Source organism: Hydra viridissima, unplaced genomic scaffold, assembly GCF_058129835.1.
Source record: "Hydra viridissima isolate aposymbiotic clone 2 unplaced genomic scaffold, HvirCarnegie_v1 scaffold_6, whole genome shotgun sequence".
NCBI classification, from domain to species: domain Eukaryota; kingdom Metazoa; phylum Cnidaria; class Hydrozoa; order Anthoathecata; family Hydridae; genus Hydra; species Hydra viridissima.
Genome location: NW_028324305.1, coordinates 15,097,036 through 15,111,997, shown reverse-complemented (window position 1 = coordinate 15,111,997; position 14,962 = coordinate 15,097,036). Strand labels below are relative to the sequence as shown.

The following is a 14,962-nucleotide window of genomic DNA, read 5'->3' as shown; positions in this document are numbered from 1 at the left end:
TCTAAAATTTATTTTTCTTTCTTTAGTTTTGTAATTTAAGCAGTCATTTTGAGCAAGTCCTATTTTTCATTTTTCTGAAATTGCAAAGCACTGTAAAGTAAATAAGATACCATCTGTACATAAAGTAAAATCTCAACATAAAGACAACTTCTGTAATTGTTTAAAAGGGTTTCCCTTTTTAGGCATGCTGTAAGCTTGTGAAATATCTTTTTAAATTAACACCTTTCATTCATAAAAAAGTTTAGAAAAAAATATATCATGCCACCAGCAGTTATAGGTGTAGATAGTAGCTCAGAACATGAGGTTGTTGAAGATGAATCTGGAAAACTACTTGAACGATCTCAACAAGATGGAGAGCTTTATTCAAAGCCTACGGTGGGTATAATTTATCCACCACCTGAAGTCAGAAGTATCTTTTCATAAAAAAAGTGTTTAAAAATATTATAAAAAAAAATTTGCTTTAATAAAAGTGCTATCACTGGCCCTAATAAATTTATTGATATATATATATATATATATATATATATATATATATATATATATATATATATATATATATATATATATATATATATATATATTACATTCTTTTTTTATTTTAAATATAAAAAACTTTAAAATATGTTATAGTCTAGGTTTTTATTTGTTGTTTATAAGCATCTGCACTTTTTTTTTTTATTATTATTTCACTATAATTATTATCTGAATATACAGAATAATTGGAAGAAAACTGAAGAATATGCATCTGTAAAATGATTTTAAACCTACAGTTTTGTTGTTTTTTAAAAAAATTCTTTTTCAGAGTTATCAGAATTTTTTTTAATATACCAGTTAATATCAAAAAATTATCCTCAGAAAATATCAAAACCATTAATTATTTGTAAGTTAAATACTTAAGCAATTTAACACAGTATTTTTTTACATTACCAATCAGCTATTTATCAAAATCTACCAGCAAAAAGAGTAAATACCTTAGTAATTTAACACAGTATTTTTTTACATTACCAATCAGCTATTTATCAAAATCTACCAGCAAAAAGAGTCAAATTGAGTTGAAATTAGAAATAAATACGAAAATAGTTCATTTAATGCAATTTTGAAAAAAGTACTGAACTCAATCAAAATATTCGTTAAATGTTTTTTTTTAGGCTTCTAGTATAGACCTTTAGGCTTTTAGTAAAAACTACTTTTTAATTTTTTTTTTTTTTTTACCTATTTAAATCAAATTTAAAAGAGAAAAGTTATATTTGGTTGTTTTATTTATGTTGAGTCGACTGTGTTTTATTCAGACACAGGAGTTGTTTTGTATTAAACTAAGATTAGTTTTGCATTTCCTTAATTCATTTTAATATAGATATTGTTGACAGAACTGCAAACTTTGTAGCAAGAAATGGTTTGTATAAATTTTGATTGTTTACTTTAATGAAAAATTTCCCAATGTTCTTAAATATTTAGTATGTGTCAAGTATGCAAATTATTCTCAGTGAGCAGCCAAAGAGTGTTGAAAAAAATTTTTTAGAAGAAACCTTTTTTTTTCCCTAAATATAATTTTATCTAAGGGTAAGATTTAAGTGGGTTCAGCATTTGAATTTACAATTAGTTTAACAACTTCAAAATAAACTCTTATGCTCATTTTTAAATTTTCTTTAAATTTTTAAATTTTCTTCACAGAAAATCAGCAACTAAAATTATGAGGAGAAGCAGAGTTTCTTTTCCCAAACATATTAACAAAAAAAAAAAAATAAGAATAGGACTTGTTATATATTACTATAATGCTCATCACCTTGAATACATAATTTTTAGCAATGTTTATAGTCTTAGTTTTATTTCAAAATAAAAAATATAATTTTTTTAAAAAATAAGTAAATTTCTTTTGGTCCTGAATTTCTTTAGGTCCTGAATTTGAGGACAGAATACGAGGAAATGAAGCTAATAATCCAAAGTTCAATTTTTTGAATCCAAATGATCCATATTATGCATATTATTTACATAAACTTAAAGAATATCGTGAAGGAGATTTCACAGAACCACGTATGTTTTTTTTTTGTTGTTGTTGTTTTTTTTCATATAAATAATTTTTGAAGACAATTTTTTTTTACAGTTTTACAATTCTTTATAAATTATTGCACAAAAAAAATTTATTTGAAATGCTTCGGAGAAGACATTCTTATTTGTTGTCATTTTTAGCTTCACTTACTCAAGCTAAAGAGCAAACAAAAAGTTTGCAAAAGGTTTAAAAATAATTCGTTTTCTATTTCTGTTTTTTGTTTTTTTATTACCACAAACTATTTTTATTTTGTTTTAGTTCATTTTTAAATGTCTTTTGATTGCAACTTTTGACTGCCGTAAAATTGTTATAAATCATTTTCCTCTGCAGCAAAAAGTTACTCAAGTTCTTGAAACCATTATCCCTAAAGATCCACCACCAAACTATGAGTTCATGATTGACCCTCCAACAATATCTGCTATTGATCTGTAAGTATGAAAGTCTGTAATGATCAATGATTGTCAAGTATTATACAACTTTTTTAAAAATATTGATGATTAAATTTTACAAAAATAATTTATAAGTAACATTTGTAAGTTGTACAAAATTAGATAATAAAGTTTTCAATTAGTTAGATAAAAGTCTAATTTGCTATTAACTGTTTCAATCCTCTAATCATTTGCTTTTTAGTGATATTGTAAAATTAACAGCACAATTTGTTGCTAAAAATGGCAAAGGATTTCTCACAAATCTAATGACAAGAGAGCAAGTTAGTTGTTTTTTTAATGCTGTTTTTCCTCAATACTTTATGAAAAGTTTTTCAAATGTAATGCTAATATCTCATGAAACTTTATGAAAAGTTTTTCAAATGTTAATCTCTTAAATTCCAGAGAAACTATCAGTTTGATTTCTTACGTCCACAACACAGTTTATTTCAGTATTTCACCAGATTAGTAGAGCAGTACACTAAAGTAAGTCAGAATTCAGCTTGCACCTCTTTTTTATCCTTTGTTTTTTTCTAAATTGCTCAATCTTTTTACTGAAATAATATTTTAAAGAATTTTTTTTTCAGGTGTTGCTACCTCCAGCAGATATATCAAAAACACTGACAAATGATATAGTCGATTGTTGGAAGGTACTGGGTGTTGCAACAACATTTCAATTTATAACTGCCTTTCAATATTTTTAAAATTATTTTAGACTTTTCTTGATTTAAATAAAAAGATATTTTAAAGGTTTAATTAAAATGTTGACTTATTGTAAATTTAAATAGGATGAGTATGGTGTAAGAATTTTCTAATTTATAACTCTAAAAATTTTAAATAAATTAAGATGAAAATTATGGGTTGGTCTCAGCCACATTTTGGGGGTGACTCTGTACTTAGGTAAAAATATTACTAACTGAATTTTAATGTTATAATTTACATGGTAGTTGGAATATTTTGCCACATGGTCAAAATGCCATTTTATTACATCAAGTTATTTTCCTAATTTTTGTGTAGGCATTTCAATCTTGAAAATTTTTAGATCTTCATCCTTATAAACGCATTTTTGATTTATTTTTTATAATCATTTCATGTTCAGTTTGAAAAGTCAAAAAGTTATATAAAAAAGATTAGTCAAAATTTGGCCCAAATGTTGCAAAACATGGAGCCTTTTACCAAGTTCATTTGAAACCTCTGATCATTCTTTGTTATAATGGATCAGAATGAACAAGAAAATGCCCCAAGACTTCAAGATATTTACTGATAAATACTAAAATTTTCAACAAAACAATAAAATTGCTTAGATTTCACTTGCAATTTGTCACTTGGTAAAAATTATTTTAAAAAGTTTACCATTTTTGTTATTGTCTTGCTTTTTCAAAACAAGTGTATCAATGCCTGCTTTAAAATTTAATTTTTTATGTTTTAATGCCACAAGGCACTACAGTAAGAAGATGTTATGTTACTTAAGCTACCACCTCAGGTAACAGATTTATTGCAGTCACTTTATACAGCTTGTTTTTTCCTTTTAAAAATATTGTAGGAAAAAAAGTTTAAATTTGCATGTCAACCGATTTCAACCAATCAAAATGAAAAGTCAATTAAATATCCATGTTAGTAAACAAAATTTTTGAAGTTTGTTTTAAGGGTCAGAGAGTAACACAAAGGCACAATTTTTTGCTATCAGTATATCGACAGTGAGTTGCATAAAATGTTCAGCAAACAGGATTGATTCACAACTTTTGAATTGATACAAAGAATAGGTTGCAGAAAAAAAAAAGACAAAACTAATTGCTCTAGAAAATCTGTTAGAAATTGAGTATAAATAAAATGATGTTGTTTGACACTGACATCTATACCTAACCTTACTTCAATAACAAGTCCATACACATTTTTGAATTGTCATTGTATGTGGACTTAAACTGACAAAAGTCAAAGTTGTCCAGTAGCAAGTAATTAAGAGAGCTACGAAATGTGAAACATAGACATAAACATAAACATAGGATTAGACCGGCTTTATTAAATCTTTTCACTTAAGTAACCAAAGTGGAGAGTTAACTAATTGCCAATTTTACTATTAGCAAACTAATATTGTTTGTATTCACCATTTTTTTAATCAACTAAAAGCAACAAAAAGAAAAATTTTGTTTAAAACTTCTTGAAAAATGTTAGTTTTGCGAACGAATCTCTACTGTGATCAATTCTCTCATTTGCCATATTGACTTCTCCTCTTGCCGGTTCCTTCATAGATTTATTAAAGAAATTTAAAAGATTGAAAAAAAGAAAAATTTAAGAAAGGAAAAAAGAATGTCATGATTGTCTTCTTTATAACATAAAAACAATACTACGCAACAATTAGTCAAATATATGAAATATATGAAATATATGAAAGAAATATGGAAAAGAAATCCATATCGTTGCACACATTAAAATTTGAGATATTCTGATGTTAAAAAATTTTTTCAACTTAAAATGGCTTTCAGCGCTATTATATTAAAGACTCAGTTGTTTTTTTTTTTGTTTTTTTTTTTCTTATAAATCTCTGTCAAGAAGTCTATGTTTCCTGAAAAAGTATACAAATAAATGACACTTTAACCATAGACCAAAATTTATTTTAAAGATTTTAGACAGAGTAAAGTATCGTGTGGAGTGGCAACGTTATCAAGATCGAGAAAAAAGAAAAGAAGAGGATGTTAAAGAGCGAGAGAGGGGTAAGATAACTATTAAAATATAAAAGTTATGTACATTAGGGAGTTTTTTTAGTTTTTCTAGTTTTTCACCCTCTTGTCTTGAAAAGGTCATTTTGAATTATCCAATTGTTAAGATTTTTTGATCATGACATCTCATATTGTATTGAAATATACAAATTTATTAGTTTATCATACACAGATTTTACTAGAAGCTGCATTCAAATTATTTTGTTTATTTGTTCAAATATCAAACTGGTTACAAAAGAGTTCTAGGTTTTTCAAGATTCGTTTTCAAGATTCTTTAGTTACTAACATCAGTTCTGCTTAAAACATTTAAACATTCTAAAATGATAGACCTCCACTAAACTTAAGCATTTAATATAAGTACTCAATGTGTACAGTTCTTAGGTGAACCCTTCTAGACATTCTTTACTCTGAATTATTTTTAACCTCTTGATGTTTCTTTTACATTTTTCTTCATTAAACCAACAAAAACTGTAACAATAATAACTGTAACAGTAGGAAATGCAAAAATAATTTTAAAAAAGTAGTTTAAGGCTTTTTATGTACATCTCATTTTTTTAACTGTAATTACATCATTGGTTTTCACTCATCAGTTTTCAGTATAACAAAAGTTATTCTAAAAAAACATTTTTTTTAAATTCATTTTTATTTAGTTGCTTTTGCACAAATTGATTGGCATGATTTTGTTGTTGTTGAGACGGTCAATTTCAGAGAAGATGAGACATGTAAGTGTAGCAAATTGCAAATTTTTTGTATTTTTAATAAACTTTAAGAGGTTGTTTTATTCATAACTTTCAATTTTTTTTTTAAAACAGCCAATCTTCCACCACCTGTAACAAAAGATCAGTTAGGTGCACGTTTGTTAGCCCAGGAAAGATTTGAGAAGTCACAGGTTTGTTTTGGCTCAAAAAAATTTAATTTTGCCTAAATGCATAAAGTTATGTCAATTACATAAATTAATCCATTTCTGCATAAATTTACATAATTAACAAAGTTTTTAAACAATATGCAACAAGTTATCAATATGAAAATTTTAATTTCTTTTGCGTTACTATTATAGGATTCCGATGAAGCACCACCAGAAGTAAACGATGAGATGGATGTTGAAGATGATGCTGAAGAAGAGTTATACCAACCTTTCCAACAGGAGGAGAAACAGGCAGATGAAAAAGAAGGATCTGATATGGCAAGTTTTTTAGTAGATTAAACCAAATCTTATGGGTGTGAAGTATTATTAAAGATGTTATGTCATTGTTGTTAAAAACATACAACTAAGATTACAATAGATACACATAATCTTAAGAAGAATATGTGTTTCTGTAGTAACATTAAATATTAATTAAAAAGGATATAAATATAATAAAATATAAATGTGCTAAAGCATTTTTTTTTTATAGGAAGAAGAAAGTGATAGTGAAGAGGAGACTTCAAAACAGTTACAAATGCCTCCTCCAGTAGCTCCTCCAATGATTCCATCAAATGTAACAATTCGTAAAAATTATGATCCTAAAATGAAGCATTCTCCAGCGACAACTTCACTTTCAGATCAGTTCTTGATATCACCACTTACTGGAGAAAAGGTTCCTGTTGAATCTATGGCTGCACATATGAAGATAAATTTGCTTGATCCTAGATGGAAAGAGCAGAAAGAAAAAGCAATTGAAGAAAAACGACAGCAAGAGCAAGTGTTTGCAGAAGGTTTCCTCTTTTTTCATCCTCATTTTTTTCTTTTTTGTTATTCGTCAATAGGAAAACTTACAAAAGTTATATAGCATAACAATTAATAATGGTTTAATCAAAATAATAATCGTAACAATAAAAATCATTGCCATTAGCCGGGTGCTCATGTGTTGATTGTGTTCTCTACTGGTTCCATTGAGAGTCTGCATGTTGATAGTTCCTACTCTCAAATCTTTACAGTGCTGTAACTTTTGACAAAATATAAATATTAGCAAAAATTATTTTGCTAATATTTATATTTTGTCTCATACAAACAAATTCTGTTACTAACTATTTCTGTTACAATTTACTTTTTTAGTATATCCTGCTTGCAGAAGATCTGGCAGGAAATTAGGCTTTAGATTAAAAGTTAAAAACACATTTGAAAATAATGTTCCATTAGTTCATGTGGAATTAATGTTAGGTCAATTAATGTGGAATTTAAATTGTATTAATTAACATAAGCTTGTCAAATTACTTGATAAAAAAATTTATCAAGTTATTTTTTGTTTCTAAACATAAAAAGAATTTAAAATGCAAAAATTTTAGCTTTAAATTTGAAATTCCGAATATAGGAGTGCATATTGGTGACACGTTGAAACAACTTGCAGAACGTCGTTCTGATATATTTGGTGTTGGTGCTGAGGAAACTTACATTGGTAAAAAGCTTGGTGAAGAAGAAGGACCAAAAAAATCAGGGTTAGAGATATGGGATGGGCATACTGCTAGTATGGAGCGTACAACTAAGCTTGCTCACTCAAATATTACATTTGAAGACCAAATTAAAGCTATACATAGATCTAAAGGGTTATTGTAAGTGGTTATTTTATATTATTGTTATCAATCTTTACTTTCTTTTATTGAATCATGAAAAAGATTTTTTTTTTTGTTAATTTATGAGAATTTACAAAAATGTTTGATTATTACTATATCTATAAATAATATACTATATAATTATATCTAGAAAATTCCCTCTCCCTATAAAATCGATTATCTCTTTATAAAATCCATTGCTCTTTCTATAAAATAATTCTGTAAAAAAATGCAAATGCACAGCAGTTTTTTAAAATGCAAATGTAAATGTACTATTAATGTTAAATATGCTTTGCTTTTTTTTTTTTAGACCATCAGAAGATGCTGAAAAGATTGGCCCTGCTATACCTAACACCACTGCTGCAAGTACTGAGTTGTCAAAATCTTTTGTACAACAAACCCCATTATCAAAACCGTTTCCTTTACCACCTCCTCCTACTCCTATTACTATTCTCAGTGTTCCATCACAATCAGTATCACCAGAAAGCACAGCTGTCACTACCAGCTCAACTACAATTCCCCCTCCTGTTACTCCACTTATTCAAACCATTAGTGCTACAACACAACTTGTACCACAACCACCTATGCTTCCTGTTCATCCCACTCCACAGCCTCAATCAATTCGGATGACTCCGATGGCTCCTCCACCACTCATTCCACCTCCTCATACTCTGTTGATGCATCCTCCACCAAGATTGATGGTTCCTCCCCTTGGTACATTTATTCCAACTCCACCAATTCTTCAACCTGTACGAGAAGAAACACCGGTTATCTTACCTCCTCCAAAAGAAGATGATGAGCCTCAATCTAAGAAAACTAAACTAGATGAAACAGATGCTGAGCTAGTTTCTGAAGCAGAGTTCTTACAAAATAATAAAGCTCCTGTTACCTTTAGAGTACAAGTTCCTGAAATTCCTGAAAAACCTGAATGGCAATGTCAAGGTCAAGTAATATCTATCACACTTCCTCTTACTACTCAAGTAAGTGAATAATTTGTTGGTGTGGGAATGTCTTGATGTTTATGTTATTAGAAGTTCTTTTGGTGCTTTAATGTTATCATTTTCACTTTAAATTTTTTCTTTCAGTGCTCTGTAATAAAGACAAAGATAAGTGATATGATTGGTATGCCTGCTGGTAAACAAAAGTTGCAATTAGGGGTAGGTTTTTTATGGTTGTTGTACTAAACTTTGATAAAGTTTATTTAATTTTACTTTTAACAATATCCATGAAATTACATTTATATTTCTGTTTTTTAGAACTTCTTTATCAAAGATTCCAATACCCTTGCATATTACAACTTCACATCAACCAGCCTTGTTCAGTTACAATTGAAAGAACGTGGTGGAAGAAAAAAATAGAACAATAAACAGATTGTTTGTAAAAAAAAATATGAATATAATACAGATAAATGCATGCAAGAATTAGATTGTTAAATGCAAAAAAGATATACAATGCAGATAAATGCAATTGACTTTCTGATTTATTTGATATTTAAAAAAAAGTATTTGATTAGAGAACAAGTTTATTATTTTGCTTTACAATACAAACCGTGTGCCCTTATTTTTATTTTGTTTATTTTATTTTTTTTTATCATGAGCCCTTGATTTTATTTTGTTATCATTTTAAATGAGTGGTAAAATGTAGTATTGAAAAATTATTTCAGTCAAATCATTATTTAACATACATTTAAAGCTAGGAGTACTGAAAAAAACATTCGATTCAGAAATATGTATACTTAGATAAAATGCGATGATAATTTATCCTTACCATGTGAAAGTGATGATAATTTATCCTTACCATTTACAATTTTTTATAGTAACTATTTTGTTTAAAAAAATGCCCAAAAAGAGGACAATAAGAAAATCTGAAGTCATAAAATTAAGTGATAATGAAAGTATACAATGCTGCATCGATGGTCAAATGTGTCCACTTCAAGCATCAGAATTTTTAAAAAAGCGACTGTTTAAGCATGATAATGGCTACTTTTTGGAAGGCTTTTTAACAGATGAGTTTCTGTAAGTCTCAGTCTCAGTTATTACTCTTTAAGTATTCTTTTGAGTTCTAGGAAAAAAATGACAGCTGCTAAGGTTTAAGATTGATTGTGAGTTTTGGTTTGGTGTTATAAAATTACCAGATTGTTATTAAGATTACTTTCAATTAGTGATATTTTTGATTTAATAATGCAATCTTGATATGACAGACATCAAATGTAATTAAGTTTTGTTTTTCCCTCAGTCTTTTATTATAAAAGAAGTTTATATAAAATGTTTTTTGAGACAGCAAAAAATTTGTTTTTTCTTTTTTTCAAGGTTTGTTTTGAAAAGTTTTAGCAGAGTTTGAAAGAAGTTTTTATTTTTAACAGCTCTTTTTTTTTAGTTACTCTTCATGTGCGGGATTTAATGTGTAACCTTAGTTGTTAGGGTTTAACATGGTAGATTAATTTTGTCAAATATATTTTTACACGATAGTCAATTGAAAGCTGTTGTTAAACAATGTGTTAATATGGGAGAAAGTAACTCAGTTCTGATTATTGGTCCAAGAGGCAGTGGAAAATCAAAGGTAGTTTTATTATATAGTCTTATCTAATATATCAAGTCCAAAGTTTGTATGTGTGTGTGGGTGTGTTCTTTACACAAAGCCATAGTTTTGTCCAACACTCACCAAATTTTGCACACAAGTCTAATTTTTTCCAGGGAGGGTGTTAGGCCAGGTTTGGACCACCGTGGACTCCATGTTCAGGGTGCTTTTGGCTGGAACTAAGTTACAGCCCCCTCCAACCATTCTTTGCCCCTAGCAAAGAGGTGATTATGGAGCTAATAATTTTAATAGTTTTTACCAGTGAAAATCAAAAAATTATAAACATGTGTTAGCAGTTTTTTATGACAATTTTTAAGGGATAGTTTTGGAAAAGTTTTCGGTGTAAATGAACAAGAAAGTTTGTAGAGTTTGGTTTTTGTTTGGACAGAAGATTCGATTTATCGATTTGTTTGTTGCAAAAAACTACATTACCACAATGTGGTTTAGTTCAAAAAACATGATTATTTAGCTAAAAATCCATTTCTGATTAATACAGCAAAGTTTTATATCTAATAGCTGAAAAACCTGGCGTATTGCAGCGGGTATTCCAGCTAGTTACTAATACATTACCAAATATTATATAAAAATTTTAATATATTTGAGAAAAAAAAAAATTTTACTCAAAACTTATTCTAGTTTTAAAACTTTATGTATGATATATTCAGAATTAAAACCTGCCTATCAGTCTAATTACAATTATGAAAGCTCTATAATCAAAAAAAGCTGGGTTCACTCATAATAAGTTTAATTTTTTTACTTTAGTTAGTTGAAAAGGTTTTGACAGAAGTTCGTCACAACAATGCTGAAAGCTTCTACTATGTATATTTGAATGGTAAAAGAAAAACTGTAATTTCAAAATAATTTCAATTGTGTTTTAAATTCTTAAGCAAATTTTTTTACCACTTTCTGTTTATTCTTTTCTTCTTTATCAGGTATTATGCATATTGATGATAGATTATCATTACAAGATATGGCAAGGCAACTAGAACTAGAAAACGTTGTGAGAGATAAAGTATTTGTAAGTATCATATGTATAATAAGAGTATTTTTAAGTATGGCATATGTAATACGAGATTGAGTATATGTAAGTAATATGATACTTGTTAAAATTATTGAAGTTTCCATTAGCTAACACTTTATTGTTGTAGTTGTTATTTGCAAGTAAAAATTAATATTTAACTATAATTTATGTTGTAATTAATATTTTTAAAATATAATAAAAAATGTGATAAAAAAGATACTAAAGATGAAAATGAGAAAGAGTTTAGTGCAATCAAACATACTTAAGTATTATTGTAACTGCATTATGTTGGTGTTGATTTTTACTGAAACATTTTTACACAGTGAAAAAACATTTCTTTAAATCTATCCAAAATCTAATTATCTGGTGATCAGAATTCCATTCAGTATGATGAAGATAACCATAAAAAGATAAAAGATTTGTAAAAGACATTTATTGAAGACATTAAAGTGCTAAAATGAAAGAAATATTTTATATACTGTAAAACACCTTTAAGATAATTCATTATTCTACTAGTTTAAAGGATTTATTTGATAACTGTGAAATAAAATTTGTGTTTTTCTGGACCCTGTAGTAATAGATCAGTTCTTCTTCCACTTTTCTTGCAGTTTGAACATAAAAAAATTATTTATTTTAACTAAATTGTTTAAAAAGTTAAACTATGATTTGTTTTCAATGCAGGGCTCATTTTCAGATAATCTTGCATTCATTCTGGAAACATTGAAAAATGGTAAGTTTTTAAAGCCAAATTTATGAGTGCATAATATACAATTTAAAAGTTATAAAATGATGATTTAGTTGAACTTTGCAGATTATCATCATTAAAAACTTTTTTTAACTTTTGTTTATTATTTTTGTTTATGTCAATATATTTTTTATGGTTACAAAACTTTGTTTCTTTTGCATTTTATATGTAAAAAAATTTCTTTCAGGATATATGATTATTTATGTATGATATATGTATTATTCAATTTTAGGTTCTGTGAAGACAAAATCTATTGTTGTTGTTTTGGATGAGTTTGACTGCTTTACCAGTCACAAAAACCAGGCTCTTCTTTATAACTTGTTTGACATCACAATGACTCAACAAACACCGTTGTGTGTTATTGGAATAACTTGTCGCTTGGATGTTGTTGAATTGTTGGAAAAGAGAGTTAAATCTCGTTATTCCCACCGCTCAATTTTAACATTTCCAACATATGACTTTTGTACTTATATGGATTTTATTAAGTAAGTTAAAAGAAGCACAAGAATTTTTTGTTACAGAAGTTTCTATGATTTTAGTTTAGTTGTTGAACTATAACAAATCAGACATGCAAATATAAGACAATTATTAATGAGACTCTAGTATTGTTCCATTCTGTTTTGTTGTTCCGTTTTATTTGTGTCCGTTCCGTTCTGCAAACTTTTAATTATTTACTTCTTTTATTATACCTAGAGAACTGTTGGCTCTACCTGATTCTTTTGATTGTCCAATTTTCAAGTATCGCTGGGCCAATCATATTAGAGTATGTTTTTATTTAATTTTTTTATTGATGTTTTGATTTTAGATAATTTGCCTTGAATTATTTTACTAAAATATAAGCCTTGGACGCCATAATTTTAAATATAATTATTTTTCAAAGTGACATTTTTGCACAGCCTTCAAGCTTATTGATAACTACAAAATAATTTAATCCATTAGAGACATCAGTACTCTCCTATTGTCCTCTTTTTAAAAGCATTTAGTAATATTCACAGAATTAAAATCATTTTGAAATCTAGTGACAAGTTTTTTTTTAGGATATTTTCAACGATTCCTGTTTATTAGACACATTTAAAAAACAATTTAATCTGAGAAAACATATTGGAGGAGTTATACAGTTACTGGTAAGATAGTTATAGGATTTTTTTTTACTGAAATAAACATGTGTCAGTAACGGATGCCATGGCATCTTATTGTAGCCGCTATGGTCGTCATGGCATCTTATTGTGGCCGCTATGGTCGTAATAAGATCAAGTGGTAGAAAAAATTATTTACTTCTTGTTGAAAATAGTGAAGTTAGATAAAATATAAACCTGAGAGAAAAATTAAAATATCTTCATCAAGCGGTTCAAGCTTGAGAACACTGAGAATTTCTTTTTTTTTTTAATTATATGTATTAAATTATATGTTGGTTTACTAAAGTAAATCTTTTTAAGGTTTCGTGCTGTTTAATATATGAACTATTTAATGTATCATAAACCTCTAAAGAAAAGTTAGACTGATATTTTTTCTTGTGTTTTTTAAGACTCATATATGTATACTGAACTTTTCAGACATTACCAATCTGTAGCTTAAGCAGTGCACATCCTTTTATAACTGTCGATGACATAACTGATTCCTACAACAAACTTTATGTGGATACTAAATCTTTGTTAATGAAAGGTAAACGAGTTTGTAACATAAAAAAGTTGCTTCATAATTTGTAACGTTTATGTTGTTAAATTGATAAAGAAAAAAAATTTCTCTTTTGATATATCTTTTGATTAGGACTTGCAATATTGGAGCTTTGTTTGATAGTTGCTGCGAAGCACGTGTTGGAAAGAAGAATAGGACAGCCTTTTAACTTTGAAATGGTATACAATGGTAGGTTTTTAATCATTTATATACAAATGTCTCTATTAGAATCATCTTTTTTTTTCTTCTCTTCTCTTTTACCATTTTTCTTATTTAAAAGATTAATGTGAGTGTTAGTTTTACGAAGCCTATATGAGACGTTGTATTGAAAATTGAAAGATAGTCACATCTTAACACTAAAGCTACAATATTTTGTTGAGTTTTTAGTGAACTTTTGTTGTTGTTGTTGTTGTTGCTGTTTTTTTGCAGCATTCTTTTTGCAATTTAGAATACGAGACTTTCTCAAAAAGATGTTTAACTGGAATGCAAGTTTCAAAGTCAGTCGCCATGAAAGCCTACGAGCACCTCCTTTCTTTAGAACTAATTCGTGCTACAGAAAATTTAACAGGAAACTCTGTAGCTAAAGAGTTTAAGCCTATGTTGTTATATGTGGATGCTTCCCAAATTCGCGAGACGTTAACAAATTACACCGATTGTCCTACCGAACTAAAAAATTGGGGCGACAGCATGTTTGCTTAAAATTCTAACATGAAATAAATTATATTAAAATTATATTACTATGGTGCTCAATAATAATATAGTGTTCATTTGATATTTGTAAGTCCTGATTTGATATTTTTAAGTCCTGATTTTATGAGACTTTAATTTCGTAGAACTAATTCAGGTGTCTATTGAGTACTATTTTTGAAATTAGTTTTCACTTTTTTTTTTTTTTTTTTTTTTCTTTTTCTTTCAGCGATTAAAAATATGGAATTTTAAACTTTTTCTCTCCACTCATTCCAAAAGTATCATTAAATCTTACATTAGTATTTTATACGGTGATAAGTTCTCGCGATCAGTTTCGAAAAACTTTTGCCAGAAATAGTTACCAGTTACTTACGGTGAAGCAATGTGGTGGTATCAATTTTATATATGCGTCTAAAGCACCTTATCCGAAATGCAAAAAAAAATCGTTTATATATTTCTGGGTAAGTTCAATCGACGATTTTTTTTCTTGGTTTGAAGGGTTTTAATAGAATTTAGCTAAGAAAAAACACTGAAAGCTCC

At 27.8% G+C, this 14,962-nt stretch overlaps 2 protein-coding genes across 4 annotated transcripts; both read left to right on the top strand.

Annotated features, from left to right (window-relative positions):
- Window positions 1-25: 25 nt before the first annotated feature.
- LOC145190380 (splicing factor 3A subunit 1-like) lies at window positions 26-9,232 on the top strand. 2 transcript variants are annotated; one of them, XM_090091137.1, is made up of 17 exons: window positions 26-409; window positions 1,355-1,393; window positions 1,894-2,031; window positions 2,188-2,231; window positions 2,378-2,475; window positions 2,678-2,756; window positions 2,878-2,958; window positions 3,060-3,122; window positions 5,093-5,183; window positions 5,840-5,911; window positions 6,002-6,078; window positions 6,247-6,372; window positions 6,584-6,884; window positions 7,481-7,718; window positions 8,029-8,698; window positions 8,804-8,875; window positions 8,975-9,232. In XM_090091137.1, exons 1-17 carry the CDS (start codon window positions 259-261, stop codon window positions 9,074-9,076), a joined length of 2,442 nt encoding a protein of 813 aa, XP_089947263.1. In that variant the 5' UTR covers window positions 26-258; the 3' UTR covers window positions 9,077-9,232. The 2 variants fall into 2 exon arrangements, with proteins under 2 accessions (XP_089947263.1, XP_089947264.1); XM_090091138.1 differs by having other exon boundaries at window positions 6,247-6,376; window positions 6,588-6,884.
- A 266-nt stretch (window positions 9,233-9,498) lies between these two features.
- Window positions 9,499-14,507, top strand: LOC145190381 (origin recognition complex subunit 4-like). Of its 2 annotated transcripts, none has more exons than XM_090091140.1 (11): window positions 9,499-9,733; window positions 10,187-10,277; window positions 11,058-11,127; window positions 11,228-11,313; window positions 11,998-12,046; window positions 12,294-12,546; window positions 12,755-12,824; window positions 13,099-13,185; window positions 13,615-13,723; window positions 13,829-13,924; window positions 14,184-14,507. In XM_090091140.1, exons 1-11 carry the CDS (start codon window positions 9,555-9,557, stop codon window positions 14,432-14,434), a joined length of 1,341 nt encoding a protein of 446 aa, XP_089947266.1. In that variant the 5' UTR covers window positions 9,499-9,554; the 3' UTR covers window positions 14,435-14,507. The 2 variants fall into 2 exon arrangements, with proteins under 2 accessions (XP_089947266.1, XP_089947267.1); XM_090091141.1 differs by having other exon boundaries at window positions 9,533-9,733; window positions 10,095-10,277.
- Window positions 14,508-14,962: the final 455 nt, after the last annotated feature.